The 25,346-nt window shown below is 40.4% G+C and overlaps 1 protein-coding gene across 7 annotated transcripts in view; it reads left to right on the plus strand.

Moving 5' to 3' along the window:
- ZNF462 (zinc finger protein 462) overlaps positions 1–24,377 on the plus strand; it is a 158,900-nt gene extending 134,523 nt beyond the window's left edge. For 6 of the 7 annotated variants that reach the window (XM_037491657.2, XM_037491656.2, XM_037491662.2 and 3 more), the window contains 4 exons: positions 2,038–2,261; positions 15,730–15,862; positions 19,729–19,852; positions 20,872–24,377. In XM_037491657.2, coding sequence (XP_037347554.2) covers positions 2,038–2,261; positions 15,730–15,862; positions 19,729–19,852; positions 20,872–21,079 — 689 coding nt within the window. In that variant the 3' untranslated portion in view covers positions 21,080–24,377. The remainder of the gene's footprint in view (positions 1–2,037; positions 2,262–15,729; positions 15,863–19,728; positions 19,853–20,871) is intronic. The other variant, XM_054689126.1, reaches the window with a different exon arrangement.
- The last annotated feature ends 969 nt before the right edge of the window (positions 24,378–25,346 follow it).

Here is a 25,346-nt window from a genome sequence, read left to right on the forward strand (position 1 = left end):
TGGACAGGTCTCCGTGGTTCAGCCTGCTCCCATCCCACCCGTTGCCATGGGCAACAGCTTGCTCATGTCCATACATTCTTACCCAGGGCCGCTGTAGGTAATGCTTGACCCTTTGCCTAGAGTAGTGTTTCTGGTTGATCTTGCCTCCTCAAGGTGCATTTGCCTGGGGGTGTTTTTGATGTCAAACTGGGGAGGAAGGGGTACTGCTCTCCAGAGGGTGGGTAGAATGAAGGGTGCTTATCGCATCCTACTATGCACAGGACAGCCTTCAACAAGAGTTACCTGGCCCTCAAATGTCAGTGGTGCTACTGCTGCAAAACCGGGGCTAGAGGTGTAAAACAACACAGACTGGGCATCTGAAGGCTCACCAGATTACACCAAGCCTTTTTTCCCTCCGTTTATACCAGACCATGGAACTGAATGGTTAGAAGATTGTTAAACACTTGCTATTCTAAAAATATGTGTGGATTACATTATGATCGTGTGTTTCATAGCTGTCTGCTAAACTTTGGTTTAAAAATATTTATATTTCTAAATAAGTAACTGACTCTTTGTATAGGGAAAATAACATATGCATTAGAGCTTTGGGGAGTATGTTGCAAACACCACCTTCCACGCTTCCTCTGCCCAGCTTTTTGCTGGCCAATTAATCGCTGCATTCAAGGACTCCCCAGGCAGTGACTACCCCACAGTGAGAGCGTGGTGGTTGAGATGAAGGCGTGACAGTGGATGGGGAGAATACCCCAGGGCCCCAACACAGGTCAACAACAAAGGGAGGACTCTAGCTGAGTGGGTCACATCAACACACAAAATACTAATGCTCTGGAAGCGTTGCTACTCGGTGACTTGGAGAATAAATCATGCTCTCTTGACTTAATAATACATTGCTGTTTCAAAATAATATAAGTATATGTTGTGTGCGTCCATTTGTAAACTTTGAGAGTCTTCTGAAATCCAGACACAGCATGAAAACACACGCTATATTTGATCCTTGCATAAATAGCACAGATTTTAATTTTCTCCCAGTTATGGATATCTGGCGCGTGCGCTGATTCTCTGGGCAGACTGGTGTGAAATTTAATTTGAGCAGTTAAACACAAGGGTGAGAGAGTGCAAAATAAACAAGCACATGCATTTCCAGCCCTACAGCATTTGGTATGTTAACGGGAAAAGCACCCAAACCCTCTCCCTTGCTGTTTTTTTTTTTTTTTCCATCTTGTGACAATCAGATTACAGATTGTCTGCAAAGGCACAAATCCTCCATTTCTCCCACACCACCCCCATGTCCCCCTGAATATTGCCTGCAGCCATTTCATTTGGGAGCCTTCATAATTGGAGGTAGACTTCAGTGAATGAAGTATACAGGTTTCTTTGTTTTTGGATTTGATACTAGATGAGAGATTCCCTTGGTTTCAGGAGAAGGGACATTCTCCTTTAGACCATCCTGGAAGATGAAACAGGCATGGAATTGGAAATAATGAATCTGCAGTGCACAGAGCAGGGATGCAGAGCTCAGCTCCGCCCATCATAATATGTGTGATCTTGGAAAAGTTCCTCTCTTTACTAATTTGTAGACCTGATAATAACTACAACCTAATAGAGTTGCTGGGAAGGTACGCAGTGCCAGCACACAGGTGCTTGAGGGCTGTCAATTTCCTTCCCCCTAAAGGCATCAGTAAGTCCCCCCAAACAGTATGAAATACTGTCAGTTATCATTAGTGTTGGTACAAATGGCTGCACTTCCTTTCTTCTCTGGCACCTTAGTCACCTGCATTCAGAAATTTAGGAACACCTTTCATTCTGCCCCCTCCAGTTACTCCCTGCTATAACTACACCAAGAACTTCTGGTTTTAAAAGCACCTACTTATATGGGAAGAATGTGTTGATGGGGAGGGGAAGTACATGTGTAGTTTATGGACCCAGATCCATAGGAAGTCGGAAAATTCAATGGGTGAGTTTGTTCTAATATTCCAAAGTAAAAACATGTGTTCACCATCAGTAAAAACTGCCATCTTTTCATTCACTTTGTTTCCACAGAAGAGCGAGTTGTCCCTATTGAAGTGTGCCGTTCCAAACTCTCCAAATACTTGCAGGGAGTAGTTTTCCGCTGTGATAAGTGTACCTTCACCTGCTCCAGTGACGAGAGCCTCCAACAACACATAGAAAAGCACAATGAACTGAAACCTTACAAATGCCAGCTCTGCTACTATGAGACCAAGCACACCGAGGAACTGGACAGCCACCTTCGGGATGAGCATAAGGTACTTGCCTGGGACTTCCTGCTCCTAGATACCTGTGGGGAAGGGTGGGAAGGACCGATCTGGGAAACGAGCAGTTGTCACACCACTGTGTACAAGACAGGTATAAACTAAAATAATATTGAAGGTAAGGTTCAGTTTTTTCTATTATAAAGGAAATATAAGCTCATTTTATATTTGAAAATTGCAACAGATAGATGGGGGGTGGACAGAAAATCACCCATACTTCTACCACCCCAAATCCAACTTCTTAACATTTTTCATCTCTTCAAACTTTCCTCGGGTTGCAGAATTCTAATGGTACAATACATGAAATAGTGCATCGTCTTTTCTTGTTTCTGTAACTTAACATCCTGACCAGATTTTATTTCCATATTTTAAATATATTGTCACAAAGCTGAGCAAACGTTTTTGGTGAAGGGCCAGATAATAAATATTTTCAGCTTAGTGAGCCACATGGTCTCAGTGGTTACTGCTGGGCCCACCACTGTGCAAGAAAGCAGCCATCAACAATACATAATGAGTGTATGTGGCTGTGCGCCAATAAAACTTTATTTACAATAATCAGCAACAGGCTGAGGACCCATAGTTGCCAACACCTGGATTCTGTCTGATGACTGGTGTCCCTCAATAGCGTAGGTAGTTTCCAATATATTTCTGATGACAAAGATTTTCCAAGGCATCACTGTGGGTGTCTAGCACTTTAAGTGTTTTAAGTATGTGTTTTATTTAGGGATGGGAGATTGGTACAGAACACATTCATACAGTACATAAAATAAGGAATTTGTGGAAAAAACTCATCCAAAGAATGACTGATGAGGGTGAAGTCTTACTGGAGGACTTCCTCGCTTCCCCTAGGGCTTATCTGGCACATTAGGAACTGAAACAATCATTTCTAGCTTTATGTATTGTTCACAGTGCAGTGTTGGGGGGTGGGGTGGGTATGATTAGTATTTGTATGATGAAAAGAGCCTATTGAAATACTTTCTAATTAACCAACAGATCCAAAACATCTAGTGAGTGTTTACTTAAGGCACAATGAGAAGCACTTTTGATATTGTTTCCTTTTCCTTGCTCTATATCCCCATCAGCAGAAATACAACTCTTTATTCTGACCATATAAACCCAAGTTATAAAGATTTTTGTTCTGAATTACTTGCACCCGAAGGTTAGCCTTTTTCTGTGGGGTAATTGAGAGAGGAGACTCCCCACAGCGTGAAGATTTTATGGTAACTTCTCTGCTCTGGAATACATTCATTTTTCTAATGTGGCTGCCCCCAAAACTGAAAACAGAGAGGAGAAGCCTGAATTACTTCACTTAAAAACTTTAATATCCTCTCTTACTCAAACTTCCTGGGTATTTCTGCCTCCAAACTCAAAGGAAATCACTCATCCATTTCAGACCAAGTTTTCTACATTTATGCACATGTATTTTATTTACATTAACTACCTCAGATCTTTTGATTATTGTGTTCAAGCCTTCAGGCTGATATTAGGGGACTAAGCTAGCCAAGGAGATAAATTCTTCCCCAGTTGCTGCACAGTAGCTTGTGAGTTGCTGGAGAGGTCCAGAGAATACTAGAAGCCATACCAGATGTGGAACCAGAGGCTTCTGGAGCAGGGTGGAAGGCTGGGACTTCGAGGATATTGATCCGGGAAATGGGTTGCTCGGGAAAACAGGAGCCAAACAGGCCTTGGTTTAAATCTTATCGCCACCATTTATGGTACAGCTTCAGTGAGTTACTTAAATTTCTGTATCTGCTTTCTGATTTGTAAATACGAATCATTAAACACCTTTCCAAGAGTTTTTAAGTGGAGTCCTGGGTGTTTCCCCCACGTTGAGACCCACTGTGTTCCTCATTCTACTGGTGAATTGAACTGTCCTCAAGTATCATAACAGTTATACCTATCATAAGGCAGTTCAGTTCTTAAAATCCTAAAATAGAAAACCACTGCTGAAACCTTGCATTTTCGATAGAATCTTTGATGTTATATTTTTTCATTCTGACAGATTGTGCTCTTTCATTTTACTCTTTCCCTTGGTTGACCAGCTTATTAAGTCCAATGAGCACCTAATTGAGGCTAAAGAATTGCCACTTTCCCATGCCAAATGGTTTTCATCTTTGTCTCAATTGTTGTTAAGTTTATGAGAATTGTACTTATTACTGATAGCAGCACTTCCTTCCCCCACACCCCCGCATTTTCTATTCCTTCTTTTCTAAATAATGAGTATGAAGTGCTGTTAGAATTTTTGAAATCATCATCTAAACACTATTTTATAAAGAAAGAGAGCAGTGCTGCTAAAACTGAATTTTTGATAAGCAGTGATAATTATGCACTAGTGTAAAAGGGTCATTCATCAGAGTGAAGGCTATACAAAAGTCTGATCTCAGCATTCACGTCAGTGTATAATGTGCTAAAGAGAAGTTTGCTGCTTTAGATACAAAGGTTAGGGACAGTAAGGCAAGAATAAGAACTTAAAAGCATAAAAATTGGAAAGGAAGAAATGAAACATAGTCTCAGAAAATGGGATCTTTGTAGGTAGAAAATCCTAAGGAATCTATAAACTACTAGAATATTAGTGAGTTTAGCAAAGTTGCAGAACACTGGATCAATATACAAAAATCAATTACATTTCTATATACTGGTAATGTACAACCTGAAAATGAAATCTTACAAAGATCAAATCCATTTATAATAACATCTAAAGGAATAAACCATTTCAGAATAAATTTAGTATAAGAACTGTGAGACCTTTAACACTGAAAACTATAAAATATTGTTGAGGAATAAAATAATTAATGTAATATATATGATGTAATATATATTTGTGCATAAAAGCCTCATATTAGTAACTTCCCAAATTAATCTATAGATTCAATATAATCTCTATGATAATCTCAGTAGGCTTCTTTCTTTGGTAGAAATTGACAAACTTAGGGCCTCCTCCATGGCGCAGCGGGTTGAGCTCTGTGCTATGTAGCTGTCCTCAGCCTCTGCCGTGTGGGTTCGGTTCCCGGCCAGCCAGGGAGAAAGCCACCTGGCATGGCAAACCACTTTTGCCTCTCCCGCTACTCCCCTCGGCAGTGTCTTTAGTCCGTCTGCCTGTTCTTCTCCCCGCTCTCTCTGGTGAATTCTCTCACCCTCCAGCGCCCCTGACCTGTACCCCTGTTCTTGTATAAATAAATAAATCTTTAAAAAAAAATTGATAAACTTATACTAAATTTATATGGAAATACAAAAGACTTAGAACCTAAACAGTAGTAAAAGAATAAAGTTGGAGGACTTATGCTTCCTGGTTTCAGAACTTACCATAAAGCTGAATAATCAAGAGTTTGGTGTTGGCATGTGTTTAGATGTGTGCCTCTGAGGCACAGAAGACCAAGTCCAAAAATAAATCCTCATTGATGTAGTCAGTTGATTTTCGTCCCAGAAGCCAGCGTAATTAGGAAAGGACTTTTTTAAAAAAAAAAGCAAATGATACTGGAGCAGTTACATTCCTATGTGCATAATAATGATCCTGACCCTTACTTCATCCCCAACACAAAAAATTAAAAGTAGATCATCAAGGGCCTCCCCGGTGGTGCAGCGGTTGAGCGCTGGGTTGCGAAGCTGCCCGCGGCCTCTGCGGCGCCGGTTCGATCCCCGGCTGCTCCCCTGCCACCGGAGGAGGGTCCCACATGGCGCGCAGACCTCTCCTGCCGCCCGCTGCTCCCCTCAGCAGTGTACTTCTGTCCTTCTGCCTGCTCTGCTCCCCGCTCTGGCTCTGGTGAATTCTCTCACCCTCCCGCGCTTCTGACTGTACCCAGTGCATGTATAAACAAAACAAACAAACAAACAAATAAATAAATAAAAACATGCCTCTATTAAAAAAAAAAAAAGTAGATCATCAATACAAATGAATGAGCTAAAACTATAACGTTTCTAGAAAAATAATAAAGCTTTCCTTGGGTTTGGTAAGATTTTCTTAGAGATTTTCTTAAGATTTTCTTTGAAAAGAAAAAACAATCAATAAATTAGATGTCATCAAATTAACTTTTTGCTCTTAGAAGACTCTATTAAGAAAATGAAAAGACAAGCAATGGATTGGATGCAAATATTTACAGAGTAATTATCTAACAAAAGACTTTAACCAAAATATATAAAGAACTTTTACAACTCAATAAGAAAATAGACAACTAAAAGAAGAAAAGATTCGAATAGATACTTTACTTATAAAGATGTACAGATGGCAAATGATCACTGATCATTGCTTAGGAAAGAAATGCAAATTAAAGCAACAGTAAGCACAACTACCCAGTGTAACTGCTCAAATTAAAAAGACCAATAGCACCAAAGTATTGGTAAAAATGGGGAGAATTGGAAATCTCACACAGTGCTGCTTGGAATCTAAAATGACATGTCCACTTTGGAACATTTAGGCGATTAGTTTTAGAGTTAACAGATACTTACCACCCATCTGACAACTTTCTCCCACATAAAGTGAGTGGCTAACCAAAATGCATCTCTGCAACGGAATCCTACTCATCAATGAAAGGAAATAAGCTTCTGATCCATGCAGCAGCAGGGATCCATCTCAGAAACCTCATGTTAGGTGGGCAGAAGCCAGACACAGAAGACTGCATAATGATTCCTTATATGAGATTATCAGAAAAGGCAAAATTATAGAGGCAAAGCAGATGAGAGATTGGTTGGGGCTGGAGGTTCAGGTATTGAGTTCAGACAGGAACTTTCTAGAGTGATAGGAGAACCATTTTAAACTAGATGGATGGTGAGGGTTGCACAGATGCATAATTGTGCAAAAACTCATTGAACTGTTCACTTGAAATAGTTTAATTTAATGGTAAGAAAAATATACCTCCTTGCCTAAAAGATACAAGTTTTCCAGCACCTGATATACAGTTGGTCCTCAGTAAGTGTTAATTTCTTGCTCTCAGATAGTTGATCCTGGGAACAGGTCCACAAAATGCTCAAAATTCAGATTAATCTATAAGCTGCCAAAATTAACAGGTGAAATAGACTAGCAATTGGTTTTAAGGTAGTGTTTACTAATTTTTTTCCCAGTAAAACTGTTGAGGGACTTAATCATTACATTCTTCCACAAATAGCTTTAGATAAATTTGTAGGTGAAGAGAATCTGGAGAAGAAGCTACAGAAGCACTGTAGGATGTGTTTTTAGTCATTGGATTTTATTAAACTGAGTTGGACATTCAAAACTGGACTCCTAAATTCTCCCTGCAAAGCTTATAAACCTCAGGAATGTCTCCAGAGATGTCATACTGTGTCACCCATGGGCTGGACAGAATGCTGGTGACAGCAGAAAGGGTCCTTGAGGTCAAATACACTATTCTTAAAAACCAAATTCTTGGGTGCATGGGTCTTGTTTATCCTCACAAGCCAAGATGAAGTAGAAAAGGGACCATAGTCAGTACCCCCCTTTTTTTTTTACATAACACAGAGAATCATGTTTCCCTAGATCTTTATCTTTGTGCCAGTGAACTGGAATCGCTTGTATTCACCTGGAATCTAAAGTAAAATGCAGGCTATTTGAATTTTTTCTTCTTCCAATGCCCTTTCAATCTCACTAGGTCTCATAAAGCAGACTATTATTCTCTTAATCTCTTCTCTCTCCTTCCATTTCCTCCTTCTCCTTTCTCTCTCTCTCTCTCTCTCTCTCTCTCTCTCTCTCTCTCTCTGTCTCTCTCTGTCTCACTCTCTCTCTCTCACTCTCTGTCTCTGTCTCTCTCTCACACACACACACGCACACACACGCAAAATCATACATTTCATTTTTGTTCCATTTATTAGCAATGCTTGTGAAAGATGAAGACTTAAAATTTCTAGAGACCTTGAAGTTATGGGGGGAAAAAACAAATGCACGTGTAGCATTTAAAAACACATACTTTTTTTCTTTTTGAACAAAGTTTAAGTATATGCGCAATACCTTGTTAATGTTCTTTATGGTTCCGAAGTCTCTGCTAGTTTAAGGAAACATAAAAATATATTATCTCTAACTTGGTTTGCTCGTAAAATTGTCATGTTCGGTATATTAAATTTAGAAGCATGGTCTATTCAAGGCAATACACATTCACTAATTGAATTTACTTTGAAATGTTTTTAATTTTTTTATACAAATGGAGCCTCAGGCGGCTGAACTCTAAGGAACTCATGTCTCTTACTTTTTGCCAGTTTGGGGGAAATTGCAGAGAAGTAAGTTCAGCAGGAATCACCCACATTTTAGTTATTTCAATCAGATTGTTAAGCACTGTACACTGGTGAAATTTATAGGTGCAGGAAAGTCACATTAAAACATTTGTTTCCAATAAAGTAGAGGAGAACAACTCAAACAAAAAGAGGAACTTCCCCCTGTTCCAAATCACAAAAAAAATTTTGACCACATTTATTTTTTTAATTGAATTGAATTACTGAGCTAAGTGCTAGCACTTTAGCTTTATTGCTCCCAGGATGTTGGCAAACTAAAGGTGTCTCTAGCAAACCAGGTCATTTCATCTCTGCTTTTCTTCATGTTAATTTTGCTCCCTGGTTTGTCGGCTTCAGCCTCTTTTCTTTCATGTTTTTTGGCCAGAGACAGGAATTATAAGTAGATGAGAAGAGATGTAACTGTTTATCAGAAGGACATGCCTGGCAGGACCTTAGGCAGTATCATTCAAGTAGACATCTGAAGATGTTCTTTGCCTGCAGCCTTTGAAAGCATCCTCTAACTCCCCAGGTAACAAGCATGAACTACTCCTACTTCCGACCTTACCATGGGTTTACCTTCTTACTCTACTCAGGCACACCATGCACTAAACCAGTCTCTTCATTGGATGCAACCTTCTTAAAATAGAAACCAGAGTCTACCATGGTGTCCCACATACAGTGTTGGCTGTTGCTTCAATCCATAAATTGAAGTCACTTTACAAGTAGGAAAGTTTTAGGAGCCAGTTGGTTCAAATAAGCAAAATCTGGCAACGGCAGCAGCGTCTTTGCTTCTGGATATTGAGTCCAGGAGCTTGGTGACAGCTCAGTCAGCCAGCAGCAAAGTTCTCTGGGTTTCTTAACAATGACTTTCACTTGGTTTTCTTGGGTACTAGTGACTGGAGATACGTGGCATTTCTCAAAATGAGCTGATTTTATCTGGGCTCTTTCTAAGTGAGGCCTGGAAGAAGCATGTTTTCTGACTCTGAGTCACTGATTTTGAAAGGCAAGAGATGTTCTCCTTGACTTTCCCATGCCCTTTTGGGTACTTTACTACCTTTATTCCTGCTGTTCTTAGAAAAGTTTTTATTTTGAGGGAAAACTCTTGAAAGATTCCACTGTTCTATCCCCCTGAATGTTGCAGCAGAACATATTTTCACAATACTTTTTCCCTCTTCTTTCTTTTGTTCAGCCAGTCTACCGTGGGTGAATTTTACATATTTTGTAAACAATTTTGCATTTCTACAAGTGATTTATTTTATCATGGGAAAAACGGAAGCTGTGCCATCTAAAATGATACATGTTCCAGCCCCGCTGTCTTACCTGTCTGTGTTCTGTCCTCCTCCTCTACAAATATGGATGATAATACACATCTTACAGAACAGCCATAAGCGTTGAGTAATAGTTGCAGAAAATAACGGGATTAATTATTAGCACATAATGAATATTTAGTAAGAACTGAAAAAAAGCTTGCAGAAAATTTCCAGGTTTATTCTCTCATTAGCAAGCAAATTCATATCATGGGATGCCAACCTTATGGCAACATCATGAAGTTCTTTATACTTTATGATCTCCCATGGGTTTTTATGCTACTGGTAAATTCAGATAACATTTATCGTGTGTCAACTACATGGCTGACCTTATACTCTGCGTTGGGCATATAAAGCTACATTAGAAATGGTTGCTACTCTGGAAGAGTTTATAAGCAAGTATAAGTTATAAGCTTAAACAAAGACTCACAACCCAGCATGTTAAGTGCTTGATAAAAGTGTCTATAAAATAGGAGGGCAGCATCGTGCAGAGCAGTATGGTGTCACGGCTCATCTTCCATAGAACCTTAATACACTTGGCTGAAAAGCCTTTCGTGAAGCTTTTACAGAACTCTGATTGAAATACTCTTCTCTGAGAAATCAAGATTTTTACCTGCACCTTTGACCATCTTCCTTTAATAAATCATAGAGTCAGTGCTTTCCTGAACCTTCCTCCCACTGGTTTCTTTCTTTCATTCCCATTCTGACTTGCAGAGATCTGCTGGATAAACCACCTGATTTTGAAGTCAGGGGTTGGCAATCTCTGGCCCCTGGGCCAAATCCAGCACAGCGCCTGTTTTCATATGGCCCACCAACTAAAAATGGTTTTGACATTTTTAAATGGATGAAAAAAGCAAAGAATAATATTTCATGACATATGAAATTCAAATTTCATATATACAGTTTTATACATTTTAATTGGAATCCAGCCTTGCTCGTGCATTTACTATATCTGTAGCTGCTTGCAAACTAGAGCAGCCATTGAGATAACGGCACAGATTCCAGGTCCCCAGAGAGCCTAAAATATTTGCTTCTCTGGCCCTTTACAGAAAGTTTGCCAGCTTATGATGTAAGTCCTTTAAAATCTTCACAGATACTCTCAGTGTGTGACTGAGATGCACTCTCTGATGGAACAGAAAATTTTTCCATGTTGTTTGGTGTCACTTTTTTTAGAAATAAAATGTTCACTTAGATTATTTTAACATGGACTTGCAGTATTAGATGATGTGAGCATCCTGACCAGGTGTCCCTTCTACATGATAGAAATGTTAGAAGTAAGAAGGAGGGGGAACCCTCAGTGGCATGGTACTCTGGAAGTGTTAGGTAGAGTTTTTGTCCTCTTGATCACCCCCACTTAATGTCTGCTAAGGCATTCTGAAGACAAGAGTGTCCAACTTACATTTTTCCATGAATAGGCAAGTTTATAGCTGTCTTTTCTCTAAGACTGAATTTTGACTTGCCACCCTAGGATAACATGAAAATGCATGCTCAACTTGGTAATATTTGTAAATCATAGAATATTTCCTTCCCTTTAGAATAAGTCTCAAATATGGAGTTTTTAATCTGCTAGGGACAGTCCTAAATCATTTTGTTGAATGGCTAAGAACTGACAAACAAACAACAGAGTTGTAGTTGTGAACTTGAACATGAAGCATGAGCATGGGAGGGTTTATGGTGTGGTCACTGCAGCATCAAGGGGTTAAAGCATTTGCTGGTGGCTATCATCACTTCATCTCCCCTTCTCATTAGAGAGGCAGCTTCACCATCACTCTGAGTTACTGGCCTCCTTAGGGGACTTTGGGTTTTGGACAGGCACGAATAGCTTTCATGGGATATAGGATTTGTTTATAGTTTTATAGTCTGAGTAATTATGTCTTTGAAACATCCATCCTTCAACAACATACCAAAAGGCAAATCTCAAACTTGTTCTTTCTCTCCTTATTGTAGACCTCCTTATTGTGGACTCCTTTGTTTCTTGGGAAACAAAGTAGTTAATTCTCATCTCCATAGAAAAAAAATGACTTCCCTTCAGTATGTCCTTTGCGCCGTTAAAAAGTTGGTCAGTTTCCTAGGTCATGAAAGTAACTTACTGGTATGACCATTTCAGAAACCAACTTAGAAATATATTGTAAATTCATTAAAATCCACATCCTTTGATTTGGGCCCTATTATTTCACATCTGGAAATTTAACCCATAGAATTAAAGCTACAAATGAAAGTAAGGTTTATATACAGTATGTTTTAGTATTGCAGGTTTAATAGTGAAAAGCCAGAAATAGCAAAAGACAAGCTCAGATAGGAAGGGTCAAGTAAACTACAATAATTGATAAAATATATAGTGATAAAAATAGTATTTATATGGACACTATAAATACACCTGTCATGCCAGGAGTAAAAAGGTAGGCTATGCACCTTGTATGTTTGAATATGATTATCGGAATGTAAATAATTTTTACAGAGAGAGCAGGAATGTAGAAGTGCCATAGCTTGTTAATAGCTATTGTGGATAGGTAATTTGGACTTCAAGAGACTTCTGTTTTCCAAATTTTCTTTGTGAGTGTCTATAAGAAAGAGAACTATATTAAATTAAAATGGAGATGCAGGAGGTGAGAACAGTGCCTTCTCTAATCTGGACACATACTGACCATGGTCATCTAGCCTTGAATAAGAGTCTGTCCTCATGAGTTTGCAGCTTTTTGGAGTAGAGGTGGCCATAGAAAATTCATTGCTGAGTAAGATGAGTTATGAAAGGGGAGAGAGGATGCTGAGGAAACATAAGGCAAGAAGATTGAACTGGGAGAAATTCAAAAGCCAGGCTGGAAGACAGAGGAGGCATCACGTGGAGGAGACAAGCTTGAGAAGATTTCAGGTAGAGCAAATGGCATGAGTAGAGGAGGTATGAAGTCAAGCATATGGTGTATCCCAGGAGTCCCTGTAAGTTTAGGTGTGGGAGCAAAGGAGAGTTGAGGTAGTCTGGAGACAGCGGGCCAGGATGAGATGATAGCCAGCCATGGGGATTTTTATCCTGAGGGCAAGCAGAGACTGACATGAATAGGTTGAAATTGGAAAAAAAAAAAGAAAAAACAAACCAAAAAAACTGCCCAGACCACACGGGAGAATCGATGCAAGAAGGGGCAAGAACAGATACTGGGAAAACAGCAAAGAGGGAGGGAGGGGGTTGCTCTAATCCAGGTAAGAGATGATAGCTCAAAAATGCAGCCAAGGGGTTTTCTTTTGTATTAAGATTATGATTGGATTACTGATTTGGGGATTTAAAATACAGAAAGAACCCAACACTATCAAGAGTTTTATTTTAAACTCTTCTAATTATATAGTAAGAATTTTAGTTTTTACTCTTAAATCTTTTAATTTCATAGTAGAGATTTTGAAATCTTCAGGACAAATACATCCTGGGCCAGCCCCTGATGAATATCATATGGTGAAAATATCATCTACTATTTTAAAATTGTGTAAATTCACAACATTAATAGTTTTCTGGTACAGGGATGATGATGATAGGATGATGGACAAATGGCAGTCCTCAAGAAATCTGAGAAGGGTAGGAAAAATATTATGTCAGCACAAATTCATTGGGAAGTAGAAGCTCCAACACCTAGCAAGGGATCTGGCGTGCAACAAGCATTTAGAAGTCCCGAGTAAGTAAATGAATGAATGAACATGAACGAACAAATGAACAAATACTAACAACTGGATTTAAACAGATGTTTGAGGATTCTTTTTTGGTCTTGGTCTTTCTGGGTTTTATTATTTTTGCTTTCTGGCAACTGCCCACCTACACCTACAGCTGAGTGAATAAAGGTAAGAAATAGAAGAAGGTGTTCAGGAAAGGCTGTTTTTCAACAATTGGTTCATTAGAAAATATGGTTCGTCACACATATCTCAAAATTAGGCAAGTTGGAACCTTTCCTCCTTTTCCTGAAAAACTGGCAACCCAGAAAACTTTTATTTAAATATTTGTCATAAATGCTATTTGGTTAAAATGTAGAATTTGTGGCTAAACATAACCTCATAAATATGCATTTACAGTGCTTATTATGAGATTTTCCAAAAGCCAAAATGGAAAAAGATCATTTTCCCAGAAAGGGAAAGGGAACTATGTTCGGGGGATTGTAGTTTTAGGTACTACACTGACCCCATTTTACCACTGATGACATTGATATATGTTTGGTGATGTACCCAGAATCTAGTGGTTAATGGCACACCCTGAACTTGAAATCACCTCTGCCTGATTTCAAAACTCATGCTCCTTTGCTTTTTGCTTTTATGTCATTAAAGTCAATAAAAATTCATCTTGGTGTGTGGGAATGAGACATGCAGATAGATATCTAGGTAGGAAGGAGCCATAAGTTAAAGCCCCTTGGAGACTGTTCTGTAAACTCTCCTAGAAGGGGAGAGAAATAATAAAGATCCTAAACTCGACTTCCTCCTTCTCATCTCAGTCTGTTCATTTTAAAATTCATTTTAATGAGTTAAACAAGAACTGGCCTTTTTTACTGAGCAAAATATGAATAAGAATTGAGATTGACGAAAACATCTTTTCTACTCTCATGTCCACTTGATATCAAAGTCAGCTGATCTCAGGGGTTTTATTACTATCGTTAAGTCACTGTATGATTTCTCTTATTTTAAAAGAGATTTTATTCTGACTCTTCGTCCTCCTCCTAAATGCTACCTGCTTCCTGTGTGACTTGTTGGGGTGAAGCTAAGCCTTGTCACAGGGGCTGTCTGTCAGCCCTGCTCTGAGCCTCTTTCCCCGTGTCTGTCACAGTTGATGGGGATGTACCCATCTGCCCGGCATATGGAATTGGTGGTGCTCAGCAAATCTTTGTTCCAGTCTGGTCCCAGAGAATATTTGGGGATTGTTTTGTAAATTCTGCCTGTCCTCTCTTGTGCCCTCATTACGCTCCATCTCTGCAGTAGCAGCTATGGAAGTCTGCCTTGGAATCTAATTAATGATGTCTGTCTTCCCTCCTCAACTAAACTGTGAGCCTCTGGAGGCCAGAGCCAGGTCTCATTCTCCCTGGAAGGTCCCTCCCTAGTCGCTGGCAGGGAGAGGGCCGTGGCTCACACACAGGACTCGCCTGTCGTGGTTTATTGGCCTGAGTCTTGTTGGCTGAGCTCACCTGTGATTCCTGGCAATTCTGTGCATGCACCTGAGGAGGTTCTGAAAATAGATTAATTAAGAAGATAAAGTTTATGCTGCTATTGACAGGAGTCCCCCAAACAGAATATCATCGCAGGGATTTCTTAGTGTGGATTTTTCTTTCCCTTGGTTGAGATTTTAAAGAAATTTTAGATTCCTACACTGTTCTAACCGCATTTTACATAAATAAAAATCAGCCATCGTTAACCCTTTTTTAAGAGGTTTTTTTAAGAGTTAGTCATCTAGATTTTTCTCGGATGATCCCAGCTTTGATAAATAGACTGTGGTCAGCTTCATAAACAGTGGCACCACAGACAGTAATAACATCGCCTCCATTTACACTGGGCTTCGGAATGGACTACCCGCAGCCCTCCCAGTTGATAGGATCTTGGTGGGAAAGGTTGTGACTCTCACTGCTGGTCTGAGAATATTCACAGAACCTCTTCACCTCCAGAAGTATTGGAAGCTGGATAGTTAACAAAAGTTACACCTTTCAGTGTAATGCATAAAGTGTTTACTGGATACCTACTCTATCAAAGGGCTTCACGGTCCCTTTGATTTCCTGCTGGCAGTACTTCACCTTTCTTGGTAAGAAAGGTCCAACGTGGACAGTCCCACTGCAAATGGTACAACCTGGGAGCAAAGGATGTACCCTCTCCCACACCCCCGAAAGAGTCAAAGTGAAGGAAACGACCTCATAGGCACTAAAAACACCTTCTAGAAAAATGAGCTTTCCTCCAGGAAGAGCCCCATTCACTCTGTGGTTCATCGTTCCATCCTTCCTTTGGGCCTTTTACAGGTAAGCCGTAACTTTGAGCTGGTTGGACGGGTGAACTTGGATCAGCTGGAACAGATGAAGGAGAAGATGGAGAGTTCCAGCAGTGATGATGAGGACAAGGAAGAAGAAATGAACAGCAAGGCAGATGACAGAGGTTAGTCTCGTTCCTGCCCTCTGCTCCCCAGATGGTATCCAGCATGTCCGTGGTGAGACAGACGGGAGGCAGAAGGTTGTTGTAGGAGGAACAGAAGGAATGATCCTTCTTAGTTAAGTAGCAGAACAGACTGACTTAAGAAACATGTCAGAGGCCATGTCTTTGTAAACTTTTACCATCTCTAGAAACTCCAGGGGAATAGACATTTTCTCCTTTTATTTAATCATAGACATACACTTCCGTGATGCAGAGTTGGGTTTCCGGAGTATCATGGAAATCCCAATATTGTGCATATAAGAATGTAGGTTAGGATATGTTACCTTAGTTACTGCAAATTATCAAAAGCACATGGATGGCATAAACATGAGAAATAAACTTACAGATTTCATCCCAGTGATGAGAAGAATGCTATTACTTCCCATTATGAAGCATCATTATGTGCCAGGCCCAGTGTTGGTGGTTTTCATATAAGCTTTTTTTCTTTAATCATATTTAAAGTAGAGGGCTCTGCAGTTGGCCTGCCTGGATTTGAATCCCAGTTCTGCTACTTAGTGTCTTTATGACCTTGGGTAAATTATTCTATCCCCTTGCACAGTCATCACGCGTAAAGTAATAATAATAACAACGACAATAATAATAAATCACCTACCTCCTAGGGTTGTTGTAAAGCTTAAGTGAAATAATACACAGGGCATTAGCCCAGTTGCTGGATGTAGTAACTACCTGATAATAACCCTGCAATGTAGGTGGTATTATCATCATCTTATAATCAGGGAAATGAAAACCCAGAAAGTTTAGGAGTTCATTCAAAGTAAAACAAAATACTGACGTTTTCTGGTTCCAAAGACAAGATCTCTTTTCTACTACTTACTCTTTGGGCCATGGATTGTCCTTCATTGAAGGGAGCTGGCCCTGAATTTTGTCCATCAGTGGCCTTTAGGGCCTTATTCTGAGATGCGCTTTTGCAGAATATCCTTGTGTTTTCTGCTTAGTCAGGAAGCCTAAGAAAGCTTATTTAGTGGCATTTCTTTCCAACATTCTCCTTATTCCTATTAACTTGTCTCTACTTTCACCCATGCCTTGATGCTACACCAGGAGACCATGGGTTTACAAAGTGGGGGTCCAGTGTGACCACTGAACCCCTGACCAAAGGACAGCAGGGACCACCAGGCAAGGTGGACCAGCTCTTCAAACCCCTGTGCCCATGGTCAACCTGAAAAAACAATGGACAGAGGAACTATCTCACTCTGTGGGTTGACTGCTCTTGAGAAGTCACAACTTTTATTAAAAGGAGTTGTACTAGTGCATCCTTTTAAGGAAAACAACTGGAGCTGAGAAGCATGGCTTTAAATTTTCTTTTCACTTTTTTTTAAAAAAACATTTCACCAATAGGGTCCTTTAATATCTGCTACCAAAGTTCTCTGCAAGAGGATGCCCTTAACAGAGGGCCTCAAGCCTCCCTTTACCTTCTGGTGCTCTCTGCTCTGCTCTTCCTCTGTCATGGATAGTAGGATGTTTTAATCACAAAAGCAGAGCACTCTTGATTTTAGAAGTTAGGAGCATGGCAGAGGCAAGGACCTCTTTCCATCCTTCCCTTTCCTGTGACTTATTCAAAACAGAGGCATAGAAAATTAGAAGAAAGACAGCGGCCATAAGATACCTGGGCCACCGTATCCCTGCTGCCCACTCATGTCATGTAAGCACTGGGGCATCAGACCAGCTCAATTTAACCAGACAGGACATCCTAGTGGCCAATCTCTTCTCACTGGAAAGTGTAGAATCCACATTCATGAGCCTGAACCCCAAGGGACAGAAAAAGTCTTGGAATGGAGAAGCGTGTATTCCTCTCTCAGAGGGTGGGGGTTTGTAAGAGTCTCTTCTAGTCATATGAATGGGAATTAGAAGCCTAAATCTTCCCGGCCCCCTCTCAGTCCTTGAAATAACAGCCTCCTTTGTCTCATCTCCTTTGAATAGACCTAGAATCAATTTTCCACCATCTAGGTATATTCTTGCCAACAAGAAGAAACAGCACACAATAGCCTCGGGGTGTTTTTGCCAGACGGTCTGTCTTCTAGGAGTAGAGAGCGGGAGGTGGCTTTAGCACAGCTCTCGCGCTGATGGGGAGCTATTTGATGTGTGACAGGTAATGATTGGCCTCCTCCTTTGAGGATGAAACAGCATGAGCCATTGGAAAGAATAGATGGCTGGTTTCATGTTTCCTAAGGGTAAAGGAGCAAACGTGCCAGGAGCAGGCCCTCCTTGGTGATGCACACTCTCATCAGGCATGCTCCCTCATTCTTGGGGCTCCTGGCTTCATCGCCACCCCATCCCCAACATCCCTTCGCAACACGGGAGCTGGAGAGAGGTCTGACCGACACCACCGCTGGTCCTGCCTAGGAAGCTTGGAGGGAAATTGAAAGAGAAGAAACCAGGCATGAAGAAATCAAAATGAAGCCAAGCCGAATCCTCCCCACCCCCTCTCATTATGCAGCTGGGAGGAGTCAGGAAGGCATTCTGTTGATTTCTTGCCCAAGATAATCCCTGCTAAGGAATTAATGCGCAGAGCAGATGGTGCTGTCTCATTTCCAATGAAAAGAATCAAGGAAGATAGTCTGTGCAATTATTTTTAATGGCTTGTGTGGTGATCTTCTTAATTTGTGAGAAAATGTTTCATCTTTTGTTAAAACTGGTCCCATTCACTTAGCTTTTTGTGCTGAAGATTAAGGCAGCGCAGAGACACCTATCCTGTTAACGTCATCCTGAGGCTTTTATTAGGTGGAGTATTTCAAACAGGAGGCAACTTCCTATAATATCTTGTATGTACAGGCGCACGATGATGAGATTCATAGGGATGATCAACATTTCCCTGTGCGCGGCCCTCACTTTGCAACGTGGCTGCAGAACCGTGTAGGTCCTGCTGTTTATTACCCACAGGAAGATTTGGCCCTCCTGGTATAATGAAAGACATATGGGCTGGGGACTCAGGATAACACAAAGGCCATATAAACCCTCGTCTTAGAGTTTGCCAGGAGGAGTGGCCTGTAAACAATTAGCCAGCCAATCCACATTTATCAGACCCTTAGCATGTTCCCGGCACTGCAGATAACACAAAACCACAGTCAGTATTTGCTTTGTAGAATGGACATGGCCAGAAAAGTCTGCATGTCCCCCACATCTTGGGGACACCACTGATTGAGGGGTGGATACTGTTCTGGCCAGGATTCCTCTCTAGCTGAGGATGTGTTTCACATCCTGGCACCCCCATGTGCTAAGACTCACATTCACACTAGGTGTGTATGGATCTCATTCAGCGCCTGCAGTCACTCTGGGAGGTGTTGATTATGATATCCGAGACAGATGACCATAGCTGGGAGCCTCACCCTTCCCGGGAATGAGTCAAAACCCTGTGGTATACTAGGCATAACTGGTCGGTGCTTTCTGTAGTCTATATATTCTTTTTAGCGAGCAAAGGAAAACCCGTGTCAAATAGAAAATGAAGAGGTGCTAAACTGTGAGGCACTGATCGGGAAAATCACAGAAGGGAGAGATTAGGTAGAGAAAAAAGTGCTGAGACACCTTTGCAATGGGCAGGCAGGGCTCTTTTGGCAGGAAAGAAACAGTTTCCTTGCAATGAATGCAACTGGGGTGGTGAGTAGGATTGGGGAAGCGTGGGACCTGGGAATCAGGACCAGTTCTTGAGAGCTACTCAAAAAATACCCTTTGGGAGTAGGAAAAAGTATAAGGATGTAGAAACTGCTTTCACCAGTGGCTTTGCGTGAAGGTAGGTGAGGGAGTTTCCTAATGACTGTTGACTGCTCTTCTGACTCCCTCAGCACTCAAGTGGTTCTTCTGCCTTCTTCTCGTAGATCTGATGCGATATTCAGACCATGGGGCTCCGATGAACACTGAGAAGCGTTTTCCATGTGAATTTTGCGGACGGGCGTTTTCCCAGGGCTCTGAGTGGGAGAGGCATGTGCTGAGACATGGCATGTAAGTGGAGCCTTCCCCAAAATGCCTACTCCCGAAGAGACCATGTTCTTTTCTGGGTTTCCCTGATGATGCATGGACTCTGTGTCCCATTTCTGGGAGGAGAGTTAGTTGTAAGGAACTGGGTATTTCCTATTCGGTTAGTTTTTATAATGAGCACCCACATATAAGTCACACAAGGAGGAGTCATCTTAATGAATAAGAGGTCCTGCTCAAGTCCTCGCATAGTGTCCCTTCAGCGTTCATCAGCCTTGCATTCTCTGATGCGGAGATGGGGCAGAAGATCAAAAGTTCCTGCCTCTGGATGACTCATTCCCTGAGTGGCTTTGAGCACTCCTCACCCCACACACAAACCCGCACTGCCTTCAGTGCTCTTCCCTTGACCGAGCCAGCTTCTGCCTGCCTCCCAGGTAGGTGGGAGCATGTCTATAAACTACTCACAAGATCCTTGAACATGCAGCCATCCCCTAGACAGAGCCCTTGGCCCTCCAGACAGAGAGAGAGTAGGAGTTGGTCCTTTCCTGAAGCAGCTAAACTTCAAAGACTATAACTAAGCTTCCCATGGATTCCATCTTCAGGTGTTTGTTTTCTGTTTGTTTCTACACTTTGTTTCTGGACCTGTCAATTTGATCTTTAATACCCGAGTTGTGCTTTTAGTCATAATAAGTATAGCCAACCTCCAGCCTTCCAGGTTCTACTGCTGACTTTGAACTTAAGACAAGTCTTGCTAATCACACTTACGACCTGGTGGAAGAGAGGACATAAAGCCAGTATCATAATCTGGCAACAAAGTGGCATCATCAAAACGTAGTATAATAATGAATGCTTGTGTAGGTTGGAATCTTTAATAAGATTCCAGGACATCAGGAACACATGACTGAGACATAACATGTGGCCAAGGTTGTCATGGTTTGTTTAACCACGAAGATCTTAGGATCAGAGAAGTAAAGACACATAAGTCTTTTGTGTTTCAGTAGAAAAATATGTATACTCATCTGTGTCTACCGTAAATGTTTTGCCAGGGCATTGAATGACACCAGCCAGGTGAGCAGAGAGGAAATCCACCTGAAAGAGAGCGTGGAGGACAGTATTAAGATGCCCTCTATTGAGGAAAAAGAAGATGACGAGGCAATCGGGATAGACTTTTCCCTAAAGAATGAAACAGTAGCCATCTGTGTAGTCGCTGCTGACAAAGCTCTCCTGGAGAATGCAGAGGCCAAAAACGAATAAGCGTTTGGTGAAATTCTGAATCAAACCTTACTTGAACCGTGATGAAAAAGTGGGAGGGCCAGCTTGGGCTGAGAAGGGGGGTCAGAAAAGAGAAGACAGAAAAAGCTGCTTTTTAGGACTGAACAATCTATTTTCAAAGCACTGGTACCTGTGTGAGTGAGTATGTAAATTAAAGTTATTTAAATGGTTGGAATATGTGGCTCTTTTCCATCACTACACCTTTTCTTCCGGATCTGCATCATGAAGTGTCACTGGTGGCAGAATATGGAAGCCCCTCCTGTGCACCGGTGTGCTCTGTGGTGGTCTTGGACTGATGCAGAAACAGACGCTCCATGCAGGAGAAGACTTCTCTTAGGGGAACAACTTTTTGACGCACAACTTTCCGTGCGTTTTTCTAGTTTTAATACCTTAAGCTTTTTCAAGACCTAACTGCAGCCGCTTTGGGAAAAAACAAAAAACAAAACAGAAAACAAAAAAAAAACTGCTTTGCATAAAACAGTCACCTGTTTCCTAGTACCTCAAACTTAACCAAGGGAATTCTCTGCATTGTCAGTACTACCTGTCGTCGTCGTCGTGGTTAAATGTAGAGAGAACTGCTGGGCAAGATGGTGAATGGAGAAAAAAAAAAGAGTTTTAAAGAAAGGAACACAAATTGTGCTTAAAATCCCCATGAGGGTTTTATTTCTTAAAATACTGTGATTTTTTTAATTATTTTAGTAAAAAACAAAACAAAAAAAAGAAACAGACTTTAATTATTAGATAACTGTTTGTGAATTGTCATCCTTTATTCCAGGTAAGCTGTTTATTAGTGTTCAACTATAATTTAGAATTTGGTAGATTCATGTGAGCTAATTTTAAGGTGACTGTGGAGTTTTTGTTTGCCACATGTTTATTTTCTATCAATTTGAGTGTTACAAACACAGCACAATTCAGTTTTTCATATAAATTGTTTTTTGTGTGTGTGTTGTTTTTGTTTTAATTTGGGGGCAAGGGAGATTTAGTTTTTTGTGAATAGGAATGTTTTTATTTTAAACATGGAAATAACAAAGAAGTTAACTTTTTTTTTTTATTATTTAACTAAAGAACCAAACTTTTCGGCACAGCTATGCAGCTTGTGGACCAGATGAGGAAGTCCTCTTCACCCTTTTGTTGCTTGTCAAATTAACACATTATCCGTCTCACACAAATAATTTCTGTTAGGATGGGCTGACTTTTGTGTGTGAATTTTAAATCTGTGTTCTGTTTTGTTTCCATTGTGTTGGGGGGGAGGGGTTTCTCATTTATCTGGGGGACAAAGGGATGTGCTAGGACCCCCATCCCTTTGGTGAGCGTGGACAAGAAATACTTATATCCTACAAGGAGCCTGGAGAACTACTTTTTTTTGTTGTTTTAATCTAGCTGCCAGCTGCTCTGTTTCCCCATATTAGCTTTTTCAGGAGGGAACCGCTTAGACTAAATCTAAGTCTACATTTATAATATGTTCTGATGGTGAACAAAGGGTTTCGTTCCAAAAAGTAGAAAAGAACTTTCCTTGAAGCCTAGGTTTTAGAAGCCTGTGTGTGTGTGAGTATGTGTGTGAGTATGTGTGAATGTGTGTGTGTATGAGTCCTTTGGTTTTCATGTTTTGTTTTGTTTTGTTTTGTTTTGTTTTTTTACTTGGAGGGTTGGGGGAGGGGGAGGGAAGGAAGGGAAGGGAATTGCAGAGATGACAGTGTCCCACACAGCTTCAAATAAAATCCATGGAAAGGTAGTGCATTTGTGGAATAAGTGCTTACTTGAAAAGCATGTTCTTCTTTTATTTTCTTGCTGTTATGAATTTTTATTCATAGGGCATTTGTTTTAATTTAATTTTTTTTTTTAGGGAGGGGGGCCATCACGTGGAAACCAGAAAATGGGGAAAGTGTGAACTATCTAAACAAAGATCCATTTTATGTCCATCTTTGTTTTTAATTGGCCTCATTTCAAATGTATTAAACAGTTCCATACCTGGATTGGGTGTTTGTAATGGTTACCCAAAAACAAACAAAAAAGAAAAAGAAAAAAAAAGAAAATAATTGTGACATGCTTTTATCACTACTTTATTTTTCAAATAACATGTAAATATTGTAATCCATTGGATTTTGTTTTGCTAACCTGTTAATAAAAATATGGGACCATTATCCTTTTAACAAGGCTAGAATGTCATTTTTTTTTTCCTTTTTTCAAACATATACCTGATATTTTGTGGCCGCACATTTTGGATGCATTATTATAATTCTGTTGACTGTAATGCCATAGAATTTACAACATCTTTTTTGGTTTAATTTATACAGAGGACATTTTTTTTCAGAGCTTGAGAGAAGAAAATAAATAGCAAAATGATAACTTTTTGACTCCAGCGACAAGTGTTTCCCAAAACTTGATAAAAGATAGGGAAATCCTGAGTTCTTGAAGCCAAGGGTTTAAAAAACAAAAAACACACAAGTAGGTTATTCAAGTTGTTTGCAACATACATTTTGTAATGAAATGTGAGAAATTAATAAAGAATTTTTTTCACATGTGTCTATGTGCATCTGTTGTTGATCATTTACAGATAAGACTACAGATAAGAAATGTAGACATAATACAGCTTTGCTTTTCAATAGCATGTACATGAGAGGTAGTTGAAGTCATTCATTTTGCACAGGTATGGAAAGTAAAGGAAAAAGTAAGATGAACTGTAAGCCGGGATTTTAAAATGTTAATATTTCTGCATCCAGTATTTATCACCAATTGGAATTTTCAGAGGGAATACTTTCAGTGGTGTAAGGAGCTTCAGAAGGAGAAATGCTAGTAATAAAATGTCATCTGGGGCCCCTGGATCCATGAATAGTTATTTTAAACTCACTACAATTCACAACCATTGCCACAAACTACCTTACTGTACCTCCTACTCCAGTAATTATCATCATTAACTTATTCAAGCTACCCTGTTATAAATAAATTAATCGTCATGAAACCTAGAAGAAGAGCAAATTAAAATCAGCAGCACTGATTGTGAACTCACAATCGGCTGATTCAGAATGTCTGCTTTTGCCAGTGTTAGAAGAATGACTCCTGGATCATTTGTCCCAAACTCATTCTGAAAGTTTGGTTTTCACCCCCTTCCTGGTCTTTATCCCCCTCATAAAGAAAAAGAGAACATATGCATGTAAAATGCAATTAGGTAAAATAGAGAAAGCAAGATCCAAAAGGAAAATGAGACTGAATAGCAAAATAATAGCTGTAGAAAGTTGGCAAAAATGCAATCCACAAGGCTGTACAGATGCCGCAAATTTGGTGCTGAGCTTCCTGGTAAGCAAGGCAAAAACATCAAGAATCACATTCTTAGTAATGTTTTATTTAACTAAAGAAATAACTCAACCTTTTCTAGAACTGCAGGTTGAAAAGTTTATGTGTATTATCCTAAAGAGATGGTGATGGAATGAATTTATTCATTGCAAAGCAATTATTCTCTCATGGCCTCCCTTAAATATTTCATGGACAGTGTGTTTATTGAGTTTATGTCGAATTCAGACTCCTACTTTGTCTTATGGACAGGAAGGGGAACTTACTGATACAATAATTATGGTGGGGGCACAGCAAAAGCTTCTCCTTAGCATAGTAGAGGTGAATTCTTGCACAAATTTCCATGACAGTTGATGGCAGGATATACCTTTTGATCTGGTGACTCAGGAATCCAAAGCCCTCCATTTGATGCTGCTGCTATCTCAACCATGAAGTAGCAAACATTTCCCGTCTCACTTTATGGTCTAGACCTGGTCACACAGCCCTGCCTATCCACCAGCAGCTGGGAAGTATGGTCTGTGTACCCATGTGCCCAGGAAGGGCCCAGGAACTGGCAACCTTACCACATTAGGAACTTAGAGAATTGTTCCTTTGGAAATGGTAGAAGGTAGAGAAATCTTTTGTTCTTTGCAAATCGCAGAATGCTGGTCCCATCGTCCATGCTCTTAACCAGTATTCTCAAGCAAATATTTGGTGCTAAGCCCTAATGGCAGGCAAGACAGACGTGGCTCCTGTATGCTGACAACTCGTGCATGAATAGTGAGGACAGATACCACAGGGTAGAGATGACTAGCATGAAGAATTGGGGCTGCCAGTCCGCACTCATGAGGCTTCTACCTACCTCTCTCACTTGTGATACGCTGGTAGCCCTGGTGGCCTTGATTATGAATGTTTTCCTGTCTGTCTGAAAGGACCCATTTGAATTGGGGAGATACAGGAGAAATTGCTTCCCTGAACACAG

This window comes from Talpa occidentalis, unplaced genomic scaffold (genome assembly GCF_014898055.3).
Source record: "Talpa occidentalis isolate TD23 unplaced genomic scaffold, MPIMG_talOcc4v2.1 talOcc4.7, whole genome shotgun sequence".
In the NCBI taxonomy this organism is placed as follows: Eukaryota; Metazoa; Chordata; class Mammalia; order Eulipotyphla; family Talpidae; genus Talpa; species Talpa occidentalis.